Source organism: Aotus nancymaae, unplaced genomic scaffold (assembly GCF_030222135.1).
Source record: "Aotus nancymaae isolate 86718 unplaced genomic scaffold, 86718_ANA_hifiasm-v0.15.2.pri h1tg000108l, whole genome shotgun sequence".
Taxonomy (NCBI): domain Eukaryota; kingdom Metazoa; phylum Chordata; class Mammalia; order Primates; family Aotidae; genus Aotus; species Aotus nancymaae.
The window spans coordinates 37,901,904-37,923,942 of NW_026988523.1; the positions used below are offsets into that span (position 1 = coordinate 37,901,904).

Here is a 22,039-nt window from a genome sequence, read left to right on the forward strand (position 1 = left end):
AATCAAGAAATTGTCAATCTAGTGAGGATCTTCAATGAATACTTCCTGGAGAATGGTCTGTCTCAGATGAAACGAGCAACAGAAGATGGAAATAGCCGAGGTAAAGAAAGAGAGGTGGGAAAGTATGCCTTGTCCATTACAGGGGGGTTCAGAGAACAGCAGCTTGGCTGAACCAGAAACTTCATTCACTCATATACTCTCCATGTGCCATGCAATGAACATGAGATGAATGGTGCCAATTCTGGCTACATATGGTAGAATAGAACTGGATCCATCACACCCAGTGATGAATTAATCACACATATGAATTTCCTCTCCTGTCCTGACACAGGATCTCATCTTTATTCCACTTTAAAGCACAGAGATTATCTCTGGAAACACAGAAGCCCCTTCTGCCAACAGAATTGTTCAGGGTTTATGGTTTTAGCTTGGGGCAAAGAAAAAGTAAAAGACATAGATACAGTCTGAAGAATGGTAGAAAATAAATGTCTGACCTGCCTGGACCCTCGTAACTTGGACCCCAAGGCGTGACCGAATTAGACCAGATGAAAGAGGAGTTCAGGCTTTATTGGAGAGTCTCCGGGCGGACTGGACTCGTAACGGGGGAAGAGTCAGCAGTCTCGTGCCGGCTTTCTTCTGCGGTTTTTATAGGGGTAGAGGGACTGGGGGAGTGGGAGAGCTGATCTGGCGGGTGGTGATTGGTCAGGTTGGTTGTTGGGCGGGAAGTCTGCCGGGCGGGGAGTTTGTTGGGCAGGAAGTTACTGGAGAGCTGATGAGGCAGATGGTGATTGGTTGGACCGGTTGCCGGGAGGGAAGGTTGCTGGAACTACGTCAGTCTGAAGTTATGCAGGCCGAGCCAGGACAGTAGACAGAGTGAGATAAGGGACCTTCCCTGTGAGGGGGAAGGGGCTTCCCCTATTGGGGCTTTCCATGTGGCCAGGGCCTGAGGGAGGGAGGGGTAAAGGGGCCCAAGGGTTCTCCACCAGACATTCCTAACTCCTTAAAGAGGAAAAAGGGTGGCAGCTTTCTTTCTGGCTGCTTCCTGCTGACTTTGGGCGGTGAGGGGAAAGCAATAAGGAGTTAGGTTGGCTGGAGGAGGCTTCACTCGGGCTGGTAGTCCAAAATGAGAGGCTGGAGCAGCATTTGATTAACGGTGGCCTGAGTAAGTTCCTGGAAGCGCCGTTGTAGAAACTGTAGAAAACAAGGAGCAATTAGTAAAATTAGGCAGACAGCTATTAGGGGCCCGAGCAACAGGGATAAGAGGGTGTACATTGAGGAAGACCACCATGCTGTGGCTTCAGTTGAAAATTTTTGGTTTTGTAGGTTAATTTTAATTTTTTGGAGGTTTTCGATTCGGGTTTCTACCAGGCCGGATTCATTGATGTAATAGCAACACTCCTCTTGTAAGAAGATGCAAGTACCTCCTCGTTCAGCAGTTAGCAGGTCCAGAGCCCTTCGGTTCTGCAAAGCAACTTGGGCAACAGAGGTGATTTGCCACTGAAGGGAGGCTAAAGACTCGGCAGAGTTATCAATGGCTGCTTGGAATTGTGAGGTTAGTCGAGCTAAGGCTTGGTGAGGGTGGATTAGTGCTCCGCCTCCTAATCCAGCCGCTAGTGCTGAACTGGAGAGGGAGAGACCCACAGCGAGAGGTAGAAAAGCAGCCCGTCGGGTGCGGTGACGTGGTATTTGCAGCATTTGAAATTCAGCCGGGGAGTACACAGTTAGCCGGGGGACTAAGGTTACCGGGAGACACAAGAGAGTTGATGGTTGGCATTTATGGAGGGTTTTGGTCAGGGTATTGTTACACCAAAAAAAGGTTCCCTGTGGAGCTGTTAGATTAGTGGTTACCAGTATAGTCCTGTTACAGTTGGAGTAGTTCTGGCCTAGGGAGTAACATATTCGTAGCTGCATGAAATCAGGTGGAGTATAAAGATTCACCTCCTTGATGGGGGGAAAGGGAGAAATTGAGACTGAAGTGTTAAGAGGAAAGGGATAGGGGACAGCAATGAAAGGGGTCTGTCCCAGGGAGGCACACATGAGGCATGAGGTTAAGTTAGTTAACCCTGAATGGTTGGCTAGCGCAAGACCTTCGTTAAGGAAGGTGAGCCAGGAAAACGGAGATGAATGTGGCTGCAAGTGCGTAGTTAGGGTCTGTTCTTGTTGTTTTATGGCAGTATGGACTTGATGTGTTGTACGCTCATACATCCGCCATACGTACAAGTGGGAAGAAGGATAGGAGGTAGAGGGGGTATTATATACTGATACCTTTTGCGGGGAGGTCCAACGACTGTCCCAGGGGTCGGATATTCTAAGAGAATGCTGAGTGCTACCAGCCTGGGTATTTCCCTCGCTATCTGTTGCTGAGGTTATTATTAGAGGGGTAGGATCATTTGGGTTAGGGTTGGAGCGAAAACTGGCTGGGTGGGTGGTGCAGCTTGACCAGACGCAAGCCATGCAGGAGTGCCAGGAGGAGGTTTTACAGCTCCCTTTTTGGTCGTGATTAAAACAGAGTAGAGAGCGGGCCCAGGATCCTCCTCCCCAGGACATTGAGGGAACATTGTTAAAGCGGGTAAAGTTAAGATAGATAGGGGCACTGCACCCCGTAGAAGGGCAGTCAGAAGTCATGAAAAGATGATTATGGCTGTATGGGGGAGTGTTACAGATGAAGGTGGTTTTGGTATAGTTTTCGGTTAGGTAGAACCTCCATATGTAAGGGGTGTGGCTGCTAAGCCCTGGTAAATTTGACAGACAGAGGGCCAGTAGGAACAGCTTTCCAACCCGAGGGGGGTCCATAGGGGGCTTTCTTTACCCGGGACAGGTGGATCCAAGACTGGACTTTAGCAATTTTGATGGCTGATGGAGTGGTGAGGATGACGGTGTACGGTCCCTCCCACATGGGGCGAGGGGCTTTGGAGAGAGAGACTTAATAAGGACTGAGTCACCCGGAGAGACCTTTTGTGTATTTTCGGATGGCTGGGTGGGTTGGGGAAGAGAAGCGTTGGCGTGTTCCCTGAGGAGGTTTTGAAGGAGGGTGAAGTAAGGGAGGTAACTATCTAGGGGTGTGACATTGGGTGATGGAGGAGTCGAAAGTAGGAAGGGGTGATCATACAGCAGCTCAAATGGGCTTAGCTGTGATGGGCCTTGAGGGCTTGCTCGTAACCTTGTGAGGGCTATAGGGAGTAAAGTGACCCAGGACTGGCAGAGCTCGAGTGTAAGTTTGGTTAAATGTTCCTTGATGAGGCCATTGGCCCACTCCACCTTACCGGAGGATTGAGGATGGTAAGCGGTGTGTAGCTTCCACTGGATTCCTAGAGAGGTAGAAACAGCATTAGTAACTTTAGAGATGAATGCTGGGCCGTTGTCGGATTGTATGGTGGCCGGGAGTCCGAAGCGTGGTATGATGTCCTGGATGAGGTGAGTGGCCACCATTTCTGCAGATTCAGAGGCTGCGGGGTAGGCTTCGATCCAGCCTGAAAAAGTGTCAACAATGGTTAGCAGATATCGGTATTGCTTATGTTTCGGCATGTGGGTAAAATCAATTTGCCAGTCTTGGCCAGGTAGAAACCCATGTAGTTGATGAAGCTGACGCCGAGGATGACAGGAACCCTGGGAGTTGGTCTTTGCACAGACAGTGCAAGAGGACTGGACTTCCTGTATTGTATTAAGGAGGTGGTGGGGCTGAAAGAGCGGGCTGAGGAACTGGTATAAGGCTTTAGGTCCGATGTGGAGTGAGTTGTGTATGTCTTGGATTATTTGGTACCTTTGTTTTTTGGGGAGAATAAGGAGGTTATGCTTGAAGGCCCATTTGTCTTTGAATTGAACATCGGGTGAGGACTGAAAGTTGGTTAGTTCAGTGGGAGAGTATTGAGGGTTGTATGTTTTGGAAAGGAAGCAGAGGGTGGCTGCAGGGGCCTTTTCCCTTGCTGTGGTTTTGGCAACTGAGTCAGCAAAGGCATTGCCTTTAGCCACAGGGGTATGTGTGGATTGGTGTCCCTTGCAGTGGATGATGGCTACCTTGCTGGGGAGCTGGATTGCCTGAATAAGCTGAGAAATGAGCTTTCCATTGAGAACAGGGGTACCTTTAGTGGTGAGAAAACCCCGTTCTTTCCATATCATGCAAAGTGTGTGGGCAATTAGGAAGGCATATTTGGAGTCCATTTAAATGTTTACTGCTTTTCCGGTTGCCCAGACTAGCACCCGAGTGAGAGCGACTAATTCAGCTTGCTGTGAGGTAGTTCCCGGGGGTAAGGGCTGAGTTTCAATGATGTCAGTGTCTGTGACGATGGCATAGGCAGCCTTTCGGGGTCCTGGGGTGTTAAGGGCTGAACTGCCATCGACATAGAGAGTAACTGAGGCAGTTGGTATTGGCTGGTCAGATAGATCTGGGCGCAGGGACTGGCTGAATTCAAGAATTTCTGAGCACGAGTGTTGTGCTGGAGGCTCCGAAGAGAGAGGGACAAGAGTGGCAGGGTTTAGTGGAGAGCAATGTGAAAGAGTGATAGCGGGGTTCTCGATGAATAGTAAGTGTAGAAGTTGGAGTCGGGAGGGTCCGAGATGAGATAACGCTTCGTGGGTGAGTAGGTCGGTGAGCCGGTGTGGGGAAAAAACCCGGAGAGGGGAGTGTAGGTTAAGTTTTAGAGCTTCGGTAGTGAGGTCAGCTGCAGCTGCGAGGGCCCGTAAGCACAGTTGCCATCCCCGTACAGTGGGGTCTAGTTGTTTGGACAGATAGGCTATTGGTAGGAGGGTAGACCCTATTGGCTGAGTAAGGACCCCTACTCCTGTATGCTGCTTTTCTTCTGTGTATAGGTGAAAAGGCTTGTTAGGGTTGGGCAAGGCTAAACTGGTGGTTGTGTATAGGGCCTTAAGGAGAGCTTTGAAGGCCTGGTTAACAGTCCCTTGGGAGGACAAGGGTCTGACAGGGGCCTGTTTTGCTGCATGGTAGAGCGGCTTGGCTAGGAGAGCAAAGTTGGGTACCCAGTGTCAGAAGAACCGTACTAGACCCAAAAAGGAGAGGATTTCGTTTGCTGAAGTGGGAGGTTGGAGGGCCTTGAGGGCCTGCAATCTATCAGTAGTAATTGCTCGGTATCTGGGGGTGATTTGCAGCCCCAGATATGTGACAGAGGGAGTAGCTATTTGTGCTTTGGCGGGTGATACCCGATACCCTTTGTTGCCCAGAAAATTTAATAGGGTTGTGGTGGCTGAAAGGCATTCATGGCGGGATGGAGAGCAAATTAGAATGTCGTCTACATATTGAAGCAGACAGGATGGGGCAATGTTGCAGTTTTGCAGGTCAGTGGCTAATGCTTGGCCGAACAGGTGGGGGCTGTCTCGGAATCCTTGAGGTAGGACAGTCCAAGTAAATTGTTGGGATGTGTTAGAGACAGGGTCCTCCCAGGTGAAAGCGAATAGAAAATAGGACTCAGGGTGTAGGGGAATGGTGAAGAAAGCATCCTTTAGATCTAATACCGAGAAGTGGGTAGTTATAGGCGGGATGTGGGAGAGGATGGTGTACGGGTTTGGGACTACCGGATGTACAGGTATGATGGCTGCATTGATGAGGCAGAGATCTTGGACTAGTCTATACTGGCCAGAGGGCTTTCGTCTGGCAAAATGGGAGTATTACATGGAGAGTTAACTGGGATTAGCAGACCCTGGTTTTTTAGCTTTTCTATAATAGGGCGGAGGCGTAGGCGGTGAGTTTTGGAGATTGGAAATTGGGGAACGGGTGGGAAAGGAGGAAGGATCTTTTAGGCGGATGCGTATAGGCTGGTGGTGGGAAGCTACAGTTGGAGTACTGGTGTCCCAGACTTGGGGACAGACGTCAGGGAGAAGTTGGGTGGGTTGGCAGGAGGTTGGTGGGTCTGCAGCAAGGGAAAGGAGGAAGGCATTGGCGTGAGGAAAGATGATAGTAGCTTGTAATTTGGCCAAGATATATCATCCCAGAAGGGGCACTGAACATGAGGGAATGACTAAAAAGGAGTGTGTGAATATAGAGGAGTTAAAAGAACACATAAGTGGGGGAGGTTTGGCTGGGAGTGGAGGGAGTTCTGTTAATCCCCATGACAGAGACCTGGGAAGGGAAAGTTTTTCCAGAATAAATGGGAAGTACAGAGAAGGTAGCCCCGGTGTCGAGCAAGAAGGAGACACTTTTACCCGCTACCTTGAGCGTAACCCTGGGCTCGGCAAGGGTAACCAGGGTTGGAGAGCCAGGGCCCCGCTAGTCATCCACTAGTCCCAACAGTTCTGGGAATGGAGAGTTTTGGATGCCTGGCTCCTGGACAGCACGAACAGGTTCCAGGCCTCCAGTGACCATCCCCTGTTGTCCAGTATGCTGATCCGGAGAGACCGGGACCCTGGATGAACTGGGGCAGTCAGACTTCCAGTGTCCCATAAGCTGGCAGATGGGACAGGGCTTGGTGGGTGGACGAGGCTGGGGACAGGCCTTAGACCAGTGTCCTTCTTTTCCACATTTAAAACACGCACCAGGAGGAGTGCGGGAATCGCTTCTAGGTTTTTGGTTCCCTGCCGGCCTTACGGCTGCCACTAAAGCCTGGGTCTGTAGAGTGACCTTCTGCTTCATTCGGGCTTGGCGGGCTGCCTCAGCCATGTCTTCCCTAGCATTAAAAACTTTAAAGACCATTTTTACCAGGTCTTGTATGGGGGTTTCCAGACCTTCCTCCACTTTCTTTAGTTTTTCCGGATATCAGGGGCCGATTGAGAGATAAAATGGGAGGCTAGGACAGTGGCCCCATTCTGGGAGGCAGGGTCTAGTCAGGTGTAACGGACTAATGCCTCCTGCAAGTGGATGAGGAAAAGGGCAGGGTTTTCATCGGGAAGTTGAGTGACTTCCCTTAGTTTGTCATAATTTACAACTTTGTTAGACACAACATCCATCCCCCTGAGGAGGTACCGGATCATGCGGTCCCTTCGGGGTATATCAGACCCACAACCAGCCTGATAGTCCCACTGAGGACCTTCATTTGGGACTACTTCAGGGCCTAAAGGGACCTGGTTATCTATAGCATGGTCCTTATCTGCTTGGTGTCTGGCTGCAGCAAGGATACGCTCATGCTCCTCCACTGTGAGTGTGGAGGTACAGATAACGCGGATATCATGCCAAGTGAGGCTGTATGCCTGAGTGAGATATTGGAATTCCTTGATATAATTGGAGGGGTCTGCTGAGAACGAGCCAAGTCGCCGCTCAATCTGTGACAGATCTTGGAGTGAGAAAGGGACATGGACCCGAACTAAGCCCTCCGTGCCTGCTACTTCTCGAAGAGGGGCTAGGATCGTGGGTTGATGAGAGCGGGTATGGGCTGCCACCGGGGAGGCAAGAGGAGGTGGGGCCTCCGAAGCGGAAGGCGCGGAGGGGGTGGGGGTATGGGCCACCACCAGGGAGGTCAGGGGAGGCGGGGCCTCTGAAGCGGAAGGCGCGGAGGGGGTGGGGGAGGAGCGAGCAGCTGAAGGCGGCTGATTGCCAGGGCTGGTGGGAGGGGACAGATGTTCAGGCAGATCTTCCGACGAGGAGTAAGGAGGGGGAGATGCAGTGGAGGAGGGTTTATGAGGGGTGCGAGCTAGAAGAATTTGATGGGTGGAGCAGGAGGAGCAAAGATCGGGACAGGGACGGAGATCCCAGAAAACCTGAACATAGGGAATTTCATTGTCTTTGCCAGTGCGGCAGCAGAAATTATCGAGATCCTGAAGTATGTTGAAATCAAAAGTGCCAGTTGGGGGCCAATGTGACTGGTTATCAAGTTTATTTTGGGGCCAAGCAACCTGGGACAAGAATATGAGCTTTTTCTTGCGCAGGGTTTGCGAGTATCCCAGTCTAGAAAAATTTAGGAGCAAGCACCTAAAGGGGCATTTGGGTCAGCTTTAGACTCCGTGTTCCCCATGACCGGATGATGAACCCACCGGTGCCGGATAGAGAGGAAGCAAGGAGAGGGTGTCCCCTCTCATTGCAGTCCCTACGGGTTTTTGGCTGGTGAAGTTAACAGTCAGAGAGGCGTCCCCGTCTGTCTGCTACCTTCGTGGGGTGGCTCCAGGAGCCAGGTGGAGGACTACTTCGGCTTGGCCGAGTCTAGGATGAGGAGTCCGGGAGGTTTGGCACCGGGAGGTTAATCGCCGTGGCCACTAGAGAGAAAGGATAATAAGGCAGGTAAAATCTTACCTTATCCGGAGTCTTGCAGCGGCGAGGCAGGCAGACCGAGGTTGAGAGGGAGGCCGCAGCCTGGGCCACGAGGGCCAGGCACTGGACCGGCCAACCCCCTCCTGGGTTTTGGCACCACTTGTCTGACCTGCCCGGACCCTCGTAACTTGGACCCCAAGGCATGACCGAATTAGACCAGATGAAAGAGGAGTTCAGGCTTTATTGGAGAGTCTCTGGGCGGACTGGACTCGTAACGGGGGAAGAGTCAGCAGTCTCGCGCCGGCTTTCTTTGTTCTGTGGTTTTTATAGGGGTAGAGGGACTGGGGGAGTGGGAGAGCTGATCTGGCGGGTGGCGATTGATCAGGTTGGTTGTTGGGCGGGAAGTCTGCCGGGCGGGGAGTTTGTTGGGTGGGAAGTTACTGGAGAGCTAATGAGGCGGATGGTGATTGGTTGGACTGGTTGCCGGGTGGGAAGGTTGCTGGAACTACGTCAGTCTGAAGTTATGCAGGCCGAGCCAGGACAGTAGACAGAGTGAGATAAGGGACCTTCCCTGTGAGGGGGAAAGGGCTTCCCCTATCAGGGCTTTCCATGTGGTCAGGGCCTGAGGGAGGGAGGGGTAAAAGGGGCCCAAGGGTCCTCCACCAGACAATAAACTAGGCATAGAAGCATTCAAATTGGAGAGGAAAGAATGACATCTCTCAGTTAACTGAATTCCCGCTCAGTGCTAATGCTCCAACGTCCCCTTCATCCCACCCCAACCTCATATGCTTGGTTCACCACTCTACCTTCCACCTTTAATTTTGCACATTACTGCTTGTCACTGAGGTTTATTTAGTTTTCCTAAATTATTAATCTGTCCTCATTCTTAGCCACCATTATGTCTACTCCTACTTTTCAATGAAATTGTATTTTTTTATAGCTATCCACTTGCTCTCTCTTGGCAGTTCATTCACTTCACCATGTATTGGACCCTAGGCTAGATAATTTCTACACTTTATGTCATTACCAGACCTATGATCAGGAGTGGTATTAAAATATATTTAACAAACTATATGGCACAAGGATTGGCCATTAAAACAGGCACTGGCTGTACATGTTCAGTAGTGCTAAGACCACTGTGTCACTGACTTAGGGACTAGTGGTCTCCTTGTCATTCTGCTCTAGCCACACCGGCCTCATTACATTCTTGAACCCTTTTAGGGACACTCTCATTTCAAGGATATTTGTATTTGTTGTTCTTTTTGCTTTGAAAATCTTTTGCTAGATTTATATGATTTGCACTTATACCTTCCTGCCTACTACTTACTCTAGATACTTTATTCATTTATTTTCTTATTTTTCTACTATCCTCAGTAGAAGGATCTTTGTCTAAGATCTTTGTCTCTTTTGTTCCTTACTGAATTTTCAGCATGGAGAAGAATGAGTGACACAGACCATGGGTTCAATGATTATTTTGGAATAAATCAATCAACTAATTTAATCTATACAACAATGCCCTGATGTAGATAACATTTTCTTCATTTTACAAACCAGGAAGTTGTGAATCAGAGAAACAGTATAACTTGCAAAAGAATGCACAGACAGTAAATGGAAGAGCCTGAATTAGCCTACATCTGTTTGATTGCAAAAGTAATGCTTTCCTACTGCGCCATGCTGCCCTCAAGGGAAAAAAGGCTCATGGTTTCTGCATGGTCCAACAAAGATGTGTGGGTTTTGTGCTCTCTCGAGTTCCCTTCTGGAACCATATTATCCAGCACACATCTAAATTGCTGTTGACATGACTCATATTTATAATGTTTGTATCTTGAGTCTACAGGGTATATATGTGGGGCTTAAGGAGTGCAAAAACAAATGACAGAGGAAGAGGAGTGCTTAGACCTACAGGCACTGATTAACATTTGAAGGTAAAAGAAAGAGAGTAAACCATTCATTATCTTAGGTTTCTACTTTGGAAAATTAAATTGGTTGTAAATGAAACTAAAGATAGAGAAATAAGTTTATCAAAGTCTAAGAAGTATGCATGGGAGAAGTTTTGATACATTGTGCTTAAGATGCATTTAGGACTAGTGAACAGAGGTATCTAAGTATCCAGTTGGTTACTGGCCCAATTCATTATGCCTTCCCCCAAGTCTCATTTTGATCACCTGTCCTATTATCCTGGTTCCCTAATTCATTGTCATCTCTGTCATCTGTTTTTTGTTTGTTTGTTTTTGAGATGGAGTCTGTTGCCCAGGCTGGAGTGCAGTGGTGCGATCTTGGTTCACTGCAACCTCTGCCTCATGGGTTCAAGCGATTCTTCTGCCTCAGCCTCCCGAATAGTGGAATTACAGGCACCCACCACCATGCCTGGCTAATTTTTTGAATTTTTAGTAGAGACAGGGTTTCACTGTATTAGCCAGGATGGTTTTATATCTCTGGACCTCGTGATTTGCCTGCCTCGGGCTCCCAAAGTGCTGGGATTACAGGCATGAGCCACTGAGCCCAGACTGTCATCTGTTTTTTAGCTTCACAATAACCCTGACTGTTCTTCTGGAGGAAGTCTGAATTCCAGAACACGATATTCAAAGGGACATGGCCAAAAGTGTTTGGTTTAAAATATGTCAGTAACTGAGACAATCCAATAGGGCAGGTGAAGATAATAATTTAAACCAAGATTCTAAGCAGGATGTAGAACTCATAGTCAAGTGAAAATCTGGGTCATACTTTAAGCCATCTGACCTTTAATAGGAAAATGAAAATCCAGAGAATTGAAATCTGTGAGTGGGTTAGAATCAAAGGCTCTGCCAAGCAAGTTAAGGATTAGGGAATTCCATTCTCAGAAGGGTGAAATGTACAATATGGAAGCAGAGATGGGCACTCAGTTGTTTAAACCAAGTCAATTCATCAGGGAGAAGGGTTGGGAAAGGAAGAGAAAATGTCTGCACAATTAGCATGCATGTTATTGGATCTGTGGCAGCAAGACAAATTCAAGTCTCTGACTCATGAGCTAGCTTATAGTTACTCCATGCTCTAGCCACAAGTGGCTTAGAAATTCGGTGGGGTTCAGCATTACAGGAAATGAAATAGCCGAGGGGACTCGAGTTTGCTGGTTAACATCAATCTTCGGCTCTAGCAATTCAGCTAAATAATATTCTCTCCAACCTTTGGGCTTGGCTTTTATTGGACACACACACACACACACACACACACACACACACACACACACACTCCTCTTATTTGCAAGCTTGGAAGAGAAATCTGGGTATTCATTTTTTACTTTAACAAATATTTAACACTTTATATGTAACTGATACTGTGGATAAACACATGAGAAAAAGACAAAAAACAAAATCTCTACTCTCATATAGCTTCTCTCTCTTACTGCCATAGCTCCAGTGACAGGTGTGTTAACCATGCAGACATTTTCTTCTCCCTTCTTAACCTTTCTCCCTACTGAATTGACCTTGGTTTGCACAAGTGAGTAGTACTTTGCTAGTGGAATAAACATATATATATAATATATATATAATCTCGTGTATATTTTATATATATCATATAAATTGTGTGTGTGTGTGCACGCGCATGCATGTGTGCACATGCACTGTGGAGGAAAATAAAGCAGGAGCAGACAGAAGTGCCAGAAATGGGGCGTGAAATTGCTAATTTAAATAGAGTGGTCAGAAAAGGTGAAGATCAGAAATTGAAAAGGTAACACTTAATCAGAGGATGAGAAAGTAAGGAAGCAAGCCTGGCAGCTTATCGGAGCAAATGGGATTCTAGGAAGAGAGAACAGAAAGTGCAAGGGGGCCTCAGACAAGGGTGTGATCAGAACATTCAATTAAGTTGGAAAAATCAGTGTGGTTGGAGAGGAGGAGCAAGAGGAAAGAGAAGATGGAGGTCAAGCCAGACAGAATTAGACCCGACTGCGAAGTGCCTCATCAGCAACTTGCTCTAACTTTGAATGAAATAAGAGAGTTTTGAGCAGAGAAGTGCAGGATATGACTTACATTTTGCAACAAGGTGAAAAACAAGAAGGTCAGTTAGGAGGCTATCGTAATAATGCAGGGGAGAGATGAAGACATCCATCTAGCAGAGTCGCAGTGAAGATAGAAGAAGCGATTGTACTCAAATTACATGCATTTAATTCATAGAAAATAGAATTTCCTAATAGACTGGACCTGGACTACTGAAGAGAAGCTAAGAAACACACTTAGGCTGGGTGCGGTGGCTCAGGTCTGTAATCCCAGCACTTTGGGAGGCCGAGGCACGTGGATCACTTGAGGTCAGGAGTTCGAAACCAGCCTGTCCAACATAGCGAAACCCCATCTTTACTTAAAATACAAAATTAGCCAGGCATGGTGGTGCATGCCTGTAATCCCAGCTACTCAGGAGGCTAAGGCAGGAGAATCGCTTGAACCTGGGAGGTGGAAGTTGTAGTGAGCCAAGATCGTGCCACTGCACTCCAGTCTGGGCAACAAGAGCAAAACTCCATCTCAAAAAAAAAAAAAAAAAAAAAACAGAAAAAAAAAAAAAAACCACTTAGGTTTTTTGACTAAACACCTGAAAAAAGTCAAAATGCTACTGATACTGCAAAGTGGATGTCAGAGGAGCATATTTCGAATGTGCTGGGAGAAGGTTAGGAATGTGAACTTGGACATGTTAAGTTGGTGATGCCTGCTAGAGCTCCAAGTGCATAGTTCAGATACCCAGGTGGAGTTTAGGAAAGTACTAGTCTAGAGATGTGAGTTTGGGAATCACTAGCACGCAGGTAGTAACAGTAAAAGCCACAAAGATTAAACGATTTCACCAAGGGAGGAAGTGCAGAAAGGAAGTCCAAAGTTCGCCCCTGGCCATTCCAATATCGACAGTGTGAGGGATGAAGACTGACCAGCCATGGTGACTGAACGGGCATGAGTGGTGAGATAGGCAGAAAACTAGAAAGAGCCGTGTTTAACGTGCTGAGAGAGTAATTCTTAAGGAGATAAAAAGATAAAATGTGCCACATGTTTCTAACATACTAGGTAGGATGAGGGCTGCAGAAAAGACATCGAATTAGCAATTAGGGGTTACTGGTGACACTGATAATAGCAGTTTTGATAGAGAATGGTGCAGGGCCGGGCGCGGTGGCTCACGCCTGTAATCCCAGCACTTTGGGAGGCCGAGGCGAGCGGATCACAAGGTTAAGAGATTGAGACCATCCTCACTATGATGAAACCCCGTCTCTACTAAAAATACAAAAATTAGCCGGGTGTGGTGGCATGCGCCTGTAGTCCCAGCTACTCGGGAGGATAAGGCAGAAGAATTGCTTGAACCCAGGAGGCAGAGGTTGCAGTGAGCCGAGATTGTGCCACTGCACTCCAGCCTGGTGACAGAGCAAGACTCCGTCTCACAAAAAAAAAAAAAGAGAGAGAATGGTGCAGAAGAAATTTTAACTTGAGTATACAAAATATATTAAGATTGATAAGTGCTGTGAAGGAAAACGAAACAGGCAAGGCAGAGGGGTGCCAGGAATGAGGAGCAAAATTGCTCATGTAAATTGAGTGGTCAGAAAAAGGGTGGACAAAATAGGGAGAATGCAAGTAAAGCCAACCTTTTTGCTATAAAGGTCCAGAGAAATGTGGTAAGTGCTGGAAGGAGATGTGGGGTTGACAGAGTGTTTTCTTTTTGTTTGCTTGCTTTTCTACCATTGGAGAAAATACAGAATATTTCATGTTGATGAGAATGATCTGGGAGAGAGGAAAAATTGGCGATATAGAAGAACAAAAAGAAAATTTCTTAAGCAAGTAAAACCTAAGAATGATTCCTCTTTGAGACACACCTTATGAAACAAAGAAAGCCCACCCAGCATTTCCCCTATGTGCCATCTGCCATGGAGGAACAGTGCCTACCTTCTTCATACCAGGACTGCAGAACCCCGCAGGGATTTCAAACTGTGTTAACTTGCTGCCTAAGGCTGACAGTTATTCAGCCGGACACAGACTTAAATCCTGGTTCAGCTATTTGCTAGCTGTTTTGTGACATCTGGTAAATTATACCCTTCTAAAGTATCCATATCCTTAACTGCAAAATGGGGGAAATGTTATTATCAACATTAAAGAATTAATGTTAGAATAGGATAATTCCATTCAAGTAAGTCACGAACTTACAACAGAGCCTTGCAAAGAGTAATCATTCAGCTAGGGTTAGGTATCAGTATAAAAAGTGATTGTATGCCGAGAGCAGTGGCTCACGCCTGTAATCCCAGCACTTTGGGAGGCTGAGGCAGGCAGATCACGAGGTCAAGAGAGCGAGACCATCCCGGCCAACATAGTGAAACCCCATCTGTACTAAAATATAAAAATTAGCTGGGCATGGTGACGCGCATCTGTAGTCCCAGCTACTTGGGAGGCTGAGGCAGGAGAATTGTTTGAACCCAGGAGGTGGAGGTTGCAGTGAGCCGAGATCACGGCACTGTACTCCAGCCTGGCGCCTGGCAACAGAGCGAGACTCTGTCTCAAAAAAAAAAAAAAAAAAGTGATAGTAGTAGATACCTAGTCATGATATTTTGTGACAAATAATAGTTTCATATGGGATGGCAGCTCGCAATTTGGATTTGAGACTGAGATTAAAAGGTAGGAATATATCTTATTTAAAATGTTTTATCAAAGAATAGATCAAGATGACACAGGGAAGGTAGAAGTGCAAGGTTGGAATGAAAAGGCTTTCTGGGCTGGGATGAGCAAACCAGGGCAACAGATGATGAAGAACTACAGTGATGTTGAAATCACACCAGAGCATCCCACTGGTGCTAGACCAGGGGCTTCGTGGGTGGTCCTGGGGTCAGGAAATGAAGCCCTGCACTGTGTGAGAAGAGGCGTTCATTACTGGGAAATTCCCAAGTGCTATACGGGGCTTCAGTCAAGTAAAATGGTCACTGCCTTGGAAGGTAGGGGGGCCCAGCCAGGGGAATGTGGCATAAAGATCAGTCTTACAAATAGACTGATAGATAAACCCCAATGGAAGCTGAAGCTTCGGGAACACCAGCTCAAAGACACCAGAGAACATGGCTAAAGTGAATAAAATAAATGAACTCATCCTTTCACAGCTGGTGTCCATTTTAGCAGGTTCAAGTTCTCAGAGGGGTGCATAGCATGGCTGGTCTTTCCTCAGTTGTCTTTCTTGGTGGAGAAAGGGTTAAGTCTCTTGTCTCTAGCCCAGTTCCTCCATGGTGCTTACCTCCTGATCCCTGGTGTGATCAGCAAACCGGGTCTGCCATCTTCTCTTCAGAGAGCTTAACTAGCAGGGGGCTTAGGAGATCATGCCCAAATCACCTAGGTGACTTTCAAAGCGACAAAGGCTCTGAAACTTCTGAACAGCTTCACACATGCCCCGAATAAATACTTCCCTTCACCCCCAGGGCCAGCGCGGGTTGGAGTGACAACTGGAGTTCTAATTGGCTGAGCTGGTTTGGGTTCTCTCTAGCAGCCACAGAAGAAGATTCTTGTAGCAACTTGTAGCTGAGTCATCCCACATAGTTACACTGATTGGAAACTGAAAGTGGTCAGGAAGCTGTGAAAAATGACCACAGATGACTTACTGGTATACTTTGTGACTAAGGGGCCTAGCAGATGACATTTTATTTTTATTTTTTATTTTTATTTTCTTTTGAGACAGAGTCTTGCTCTGTCGCCAGGCTGGAGTGCAGTGACGTGATCTTGGCTCACTGCAACCTCCGCCACCCAGGTTCAAGCGATTCTTCTGCCTCAGCCTCCCGAGTAACTGGGACTGTAGATATGCCCAGCTAATGTTTGTATTTTTAGTAGAGACGTGGTTTCACCATGTTGGCCAGGATGGTCTTGATCTCTTGACCGTGTGATCTGCCCGCCTTGGCCTCCCAAAGTGCTGAGATTACAGGCGTGAACACCGTTGTCTGGCCCAGATAACATTTTTCTGGTATAAACAAGCACACTGATCTCGGAGGGCATCTAGAAGTGTTGCCAGTAGGCCAATGCAGTTTCTTGTCTTCAAAGCGTAAGAGAATCTGAAAATGAGACCAAAGTGAAAGTATAGACATTTTATTGTGGAGCAAAAGCAAGGACACACCCAAGGGAGGAGTGTGGGCACTCAAAGAATGAGTCACAGGCAACGTGGTTCATATAATATAGGGATAAGACAATGAAGGTAGAAAGTACTCTATAATAAGGGGAAGGGTTTTCTGGAAAATGGGTGGGCAATTCTCAGAATCAGGATGCCACCATTTTCTCGACTAAAGATAGTTAATCTGGAACTGTTATGGCGTCAGGTGCATGATGGGAGTGGGAGGTTTCGTTATGGAAATTTTATGACATTAAGGGCATAATGAAGCTAAGGGTCAGCAGTCAGCCAAGTTTTCGACCATCTTGGATTTAACCAGTTGCGGCCAGTTTCTTCCGTGTTACGTTCTCATCCGTACCTAAGGAGGAAGTCTGCAATCTGTGTTCATTGTCACAGCTGGTTGTAACAGTTCCTGTCTACTAGGGGGCCTGTCCCTCTGCTCTAATGTTTTTGACCCCATTTTTATTGCTTGTAGCTACCTGCAAGTAATCGTGCCTCATTCCCTCACTAACTGCTTGCCTCAAAAGCATATACAGTCTTTCTTCCTAACCCAGACTCCTAACCCTAAATTCAGAGCCTGAGGGCTTGATTCTGGTCAGCAATTTATTTGAACTTTTCATTTCTCATTCATTGAATCAACAATTATGCACTGAACATCTAATAGGATGTATTAGATTCTGGGAATATAATAGTTAATAAGACAAAGTTCCAGATGTTGAGCGGCTCTGCCAAGTCATAGAAACAGACGTGTAATTTAATAATTGCAATAGCACATGGTGATAAGTGTTACCATTAAAGCATGCTCAAGATGCTATGGGAGCAGAGGAGAAGCACCTAACCATGCTCAGGTCATCAGTCCAGAGCTGCAGGACTGCCTTCGCTTTCTCCTCTAAGGCCTATTTCTACACTTTTGCCAGCTGTCAGCTCAAATATCACCTTATCTGTGGGGATTCTCTGACCAGCATGTTCTCTACCTCTTCTCCACATTATTTTTTCCCACATGTGGTACTGACCACCATCAGACATACCATATATGTTATTTGTTTGTCTATTTTCTGGCTCTTGCTCCTAAAATGTAAGGCACATGAGGAAAAAGATTTCTCCCTCTTAGCTCACTGCATCCACTTCAGCTGACACAGTGTCAGACACAAAGTGTTCAGAAAATGTTTGTTGAATGAATGAATGCATGAATGAGTGAATCACAGAAGGCTAAAGGACACCAAAATGACAACAATATATAAGAATTAAAAAGATGTAAAGTGTATGAATTTGGTGACTTACTGAGTAAATGAGAGAAAGCTCCCTGCTGGGGGAGAACCTGACAAGCACCAGCCCCGGAAAGGCTTAGTGATTTGAGGCTTCAGGTCCTGTGAAAGGTGAGTTACGTGATTAGGCTGGGAAGTGGTCTCAATGAGGAGCAGGTACACTGCTGCACCTGGGGCAGATCAACAAGTACTCATCCCCCAGCTTTGTTTTACCAAGAAATTTAATCAGAGAGATACCCAACTGGGTGACACAAGACACAGAAGGGAAAGGAGGCAACTGTGCTGAAAAAGGAGGTTTATTAACAATTTCACAGAGGAAAGTGGGATTTCCAAGCCCTTTCCTCCCTGACCCCTAAAGTACTCATAGCCAGGGTTATGCCATAAGCAGAACACTGGAGGATCCCACTGTAGTGACTGGCCCAAGAGGGGAAAGCTCCCACGGTTAACTGACATTTTGAGTTTTCCAATACAAAGACTCAGGCCCTTTCCTGTTAATCCTATAATTAAACTAACTCATAAATAAACCAGGTCCACACAAAAAGAATTCAAGTCACTTTTGTGTGTATATATGTGTGCACATTTCTTCTTAAATATGAGTAAACAGATATAAATAACATTCGGAAAAGCCTCCAACTTTAAAACAAACAAAAAGAAATCAGAAGAAGGAACTTAAGGGCAAAGCAGAGGGTAGAAGAAGAAATATATACGGTCATCAGAGAGATAAGAAAAGACATTACATCTATGAAACAAAAAGACGGTGCTAATACTTGTAAAAAATGAACAAATTAACAGAAGATATTTTATAAATATATTTTCTAAATGTGATACCAGAAACACTTTAAAGCTAATAGAGTGATAAAGTTGAAGAGCTCTTTCCAAAAGTATACCTAGAAAACAATGAAATGCAAAAACAGGAGAGAAAAGATAAGACATATATACAGGTTGATTCCAGGATGAATAATAACCAGCTAATAAGCATTTAAACAAGAGTCAATGGAGAAAGAAGAAGGTTGTCAAAGAAATATCAAATTTGCTGAATGAGACAGAACACACACAAAAGCATGTCATTTTGCATTTTTTTCTAGTTTATTTTTTGTTTGTTTTTTAGTAGACTTTATTTTTTTAAAGCAGTTTTAGGTTCACAATAAAACTGAGCTGAAGGTACAGAGATTTCCCATATACCCCTTTGCCTCACACATGCACAGCCTCCTCATTATTAACATTCCCACCAGGTGGACCCTGCATGGAAACATCATTATCACTCAGTCTCCATCGTTTACATCAGGGTTCACTTGGTGGTGTACATTCTGTGGGTTTGGACAAATGTATAATGAGTATCTACCCTCATAGCATCATACAGGGTGGTTTCACTGCCCTAAAATCCTTTGTGCTCTGTCTAGTCATCTATCTATCCCCACAAATCCTGGAAACCACTAATCTTTTTACTGTCTCCATGGTTTTGCTGTTCCTGGAATTTCATATAGTTGAAGTCATACAGTATATAGCCTTTTTAGGTTGTCTTTTTTAGTAATATGCATTTAAGATTCCTCCATGGTTTTCTGTGGCTTGATGGCTCATTTCTTTTTAGCACTAAATAATATTCTATTGTCTGCATTTATCTCAGTTTATCCATTCACCTACTGAAGAACATGTTGGTTGCTTCCAAATTTTGGAAAATATGAATAAACCTTCTATAAGTATCTGTGCACATTTTTATGTGGACCTAATTTTTCAACTTTGGGTCAGTATTAAGGAATGCAATTGCTATATTGTATAATAAGAGTATATTTAGTCTTGTGACAAACCACTAACTGTTTTGTTAAAGTTAATTGATTTTTTTTTTTTATTTTGGGCTCTGGGTTACGTGTGCACATCCTTCATCCTGCAGGATTGTTGCATAGGTACATATATGCCATGGTGGTTTGCTGTCTCCCTCCCCCCACTTTCTCCCCACCGTCACTGACATCAGTCATTTCTCCTGGTGTTATCCCTCCCCATCCTCCCTGCCCCTCCACTGTCCCTCCCCTCCCTTCCACTCCACCCCCGCACCTAGCCCAGTGAATGTTGTTCCCTTCCCTGTGCCCAAGTGTTCTCATTGTTCATCACCCACCTATGAGTAAAAATAGTAAAAATATGTGGGGTTTGGTTTTCTGTTCTTGTGTCAGTTTGCTGAGACTGATGGTTTCTAGATTCATCCATGTCTCTACAAAGGACATGAACTCATCGTTTTTTATGGCTGCATAGTATTCCATGGTGTATATGTGCCACATTTTCTTTGTCCAGTCTATCATTGATGGGCATTTGGTCAAGAAATGTTTATGGGCAAATGAAAAGTATCTAATAAGTACTGCATTGAACAGTTTTAAGAATAAGGAGAAAATATATGACTCTGAAGACTTTTTTATCTTGTCCATAGATTTCTTAAAAAGGTATACTTTAGAAATACATCATGTAAAGAATTGTTCAGACTCGTTTAGTGATGCCTCAGTTTCAGAACTTTTACAAAGAAATCGCAGGTAAAAGCAAACACCTCAAGGCAAATAAATCCTAACTTTAAAAAAGTATCCTTTAAATAGTGGTTTCCAAACTTTAACGTGCATCAGAATTTCCTGGGAGGAGCTTGTGAAAATACAGATTTTAGGCCTCACCCCCAGCGTTCCTGACAAGTTCCTGGGTGATTCTGATGCTGTTAGTCTTGGTGCAACACTTAGAGAAGCACTGCTTTAATATATAATGATCTCTGGCATCAATGTCCACATGCCTTTGCGTTTTCTAATAGTAAATAAACAAAAGAACATTTCTGATAGGACTTCAACAAACTTTAAATCTTTAGACTCTTGAAATGTTCTACTTAAATGGAATAGAGCATCTAACTTATTTATCTTGGCTCAGAATGATTCCCCTGAGTTTAAAAGACAGAGCCATGGGATAGTCTAATACTAGATAATCGATGACTTCATGAAAGCATTTGTTCACAAAATATATAACTATTATGATACAGGGGCCTTGCTTTTATCTTCTTCATGCATCTTCTCTATAGAAAATTCAATAAGAAATTATGAATATTTTCATACTCAGAATGAGAACTCAACTTATGAATACACACATAAATATCACAATGAATCATCATACTCAAGACTCAGTTTCAGGAACTTCTTCATCAGGGCAACAGTAATATTCCACGAAACATATTTGCCCTTCTTCATTCTGATAATATGCTATAATGGAAGAAATCCTGTCATTTATGTGAATAGAAACCTTACAAGATAGGACTAATGCCTTTGTAAAGGGTATCAGCAAAGAAATCAAATCTGTTTACCTGGGTCTGATTACAATGAAATGCTTGCATCAAATAAGAATCTTTGGAAGTCAAGTTGCGAACTTCCTACATTTCCAAAAGTAGATAACCTGAAATAATGCTTGTCAGGAGACATGATGATCTGTAGGACTTCAGTCATCACATCCAATTTGGGAAATGCTTCAGAGCCCCTCTGACTGCAGAACAATTTTATTAATAACATTGGTGCTGCAGAAGTCAAAATCCAGAGGCTCCTCAGGCTTTTGAGTATCGATTTTGCATACTGTCACCATTCCTCCTTCTTCTAAAAATAGCATCCAAGGGTCATCATAACCTTGGCAACACATTCAAAGTGCAGTTAAAATCCCTGGCATAGGACTTGATCCAAAAATAAACAGTCTGAAGGACAATTAAGTTAATTTAAAAAGTAACAGACTCTTCCTGATATGTAAACTCTCAAAATACTCCACCCTTTGCAGTGTGGCCCAGATGCTAGAGAGCCCTTCCCAGCCAAGTCCCTGGGGAAGTAAGATCTATCTCCCTGAAAACAGGAGTAAGTGGAGCAGCTCCCAACACTCTTAATTTTTACTTTCAATTTCATTGATTTGGGCTCTAATTTTTTAAAACTTTATTTTCTTATGCTTACTTTGCAGTTAACTTACTCTTATTTTCCTAGTTTCCTAATATGGGAGCTTAGATGATTGATTTTTAGGTATTTCTTTTTTTTTTTTTTTCTAGCCACATGCTTTTAAAATTACAAAACACTGAGAGAGAAGGCCCTAAAAGCTTCCTGGAAAGGAATAGATCATATCCGTGGATTAGGAATAAGAATAGAATTGGCATTCCTGACAGCAACACTGGAAGCTAAAAGACAGTGGAGCAATTCCTTTGACATTTGAGAAAAACAATTTTCAGGCTGGTCTTCTATACCTAGCTGATAATTATAATAAGTACATGTACATGTAAGGAAGGAACAAAGCTATTCAGGAATCTCCATGTCTTAGTTTGTTTGGGCCTCTATAACAAAAATACTATAGACTAAGTGGCTTATAAACAATAATTTATACACACATTTATTTCTCACAGTTCTGGAGGCTGGGAAGTCCAAGATCAAGGTACCAGCATATTCAGCATCTGGTGATGACTTGCTTCCTGGTTCACAGACAGCCATCTTTTTCTCTTTTCTGTGATTTTCTTTCTCTCTCTTTCTGTTTTTTTAGAGGCAAGTTCTTGCCATGTTGCCAAAGCCGGGCTCTAACTCCTAGACAGCAGACA

General features: G+C 45.0%; 2 protein-coding genes and 1 pseudogene across 7 annotated transcripts in view; all 3 read right to left on the minus strand.

Annotated features, from left to right (window-relative positions):
- AIM2 (absent in melanoma 2) overlaps window positions 1–22,039 on the minus strand; it is a 177,432-nt gene that overhangs the window by 19,035 nt on the left and 136,358 nt on the right. The window contains exon 1 of one of the 3 annotated variants that reach the window (XM_012449730.2): window positions 15,344–15,594. The exons of 1 other annotated variant lie outside the window; for it this stretch is intronic. The gene's annotated coding sequence lies outside the window, so the exon portion shown is untranslated. Of the gene's footprint in view, window positions 1–494; window positions 564–15,343; window positions 15,595–22,039 lie in introns of those variants that run through there. One more of the 3 variants, XM_064370651.1, reaches the window with a different exon arrangement.
- On the minus strand, window positions 547–12,633 carry LOC135272290 (endogenous retrovirus group FC1 Env polyprotein-like). Of its 4 annotated transcripts, XM_064370648.1 has the most exons (3): window positions 3,264–4,158; window positions 1,422–1,472; window positions 547–1,191 (listed from the first exon to the last, which is right to left on the minus strand). In XM_064370648.1, exons 1-3 carry the CDS (start codon window positions 4,156–4,158, stop codon window positions 1,148–1,150), a joined length of 990 nt encoding a protein of 329 aa, XP_064226718.1. In that variant the 3' UTR covers window positions 547–1,147. The 4 variants fall into 4 exon arrangements, with proteins under 4 accessions (XP_064226718.1, XP_064226716.1, XP_064226717.1 ...); XM_064370646.1 differs by adding an exon at window positions 8,171–12,633 and having other exon boundaries at window positions 547–3,470; XM_064370647.1 differs by having other exon boundaries at window positions 547–1,472; window positions 3,264–7,224.
- Window positions 20,599–21,126, minus strand: LOC105715399 (cell cycle checkpoint protein RAD1-like; annotated as a pseudogene).

Bases quoted from the DNA above. Each gene is read 5' to 3' on its own strand.
- LOC135272290 (XM_064370646.1), bottom strand. From the start codon at position 2,793: ATGGACCCCCCTCGGGTTGGAAAGCTGTTCCTACTGGCCCTCTGTCTG.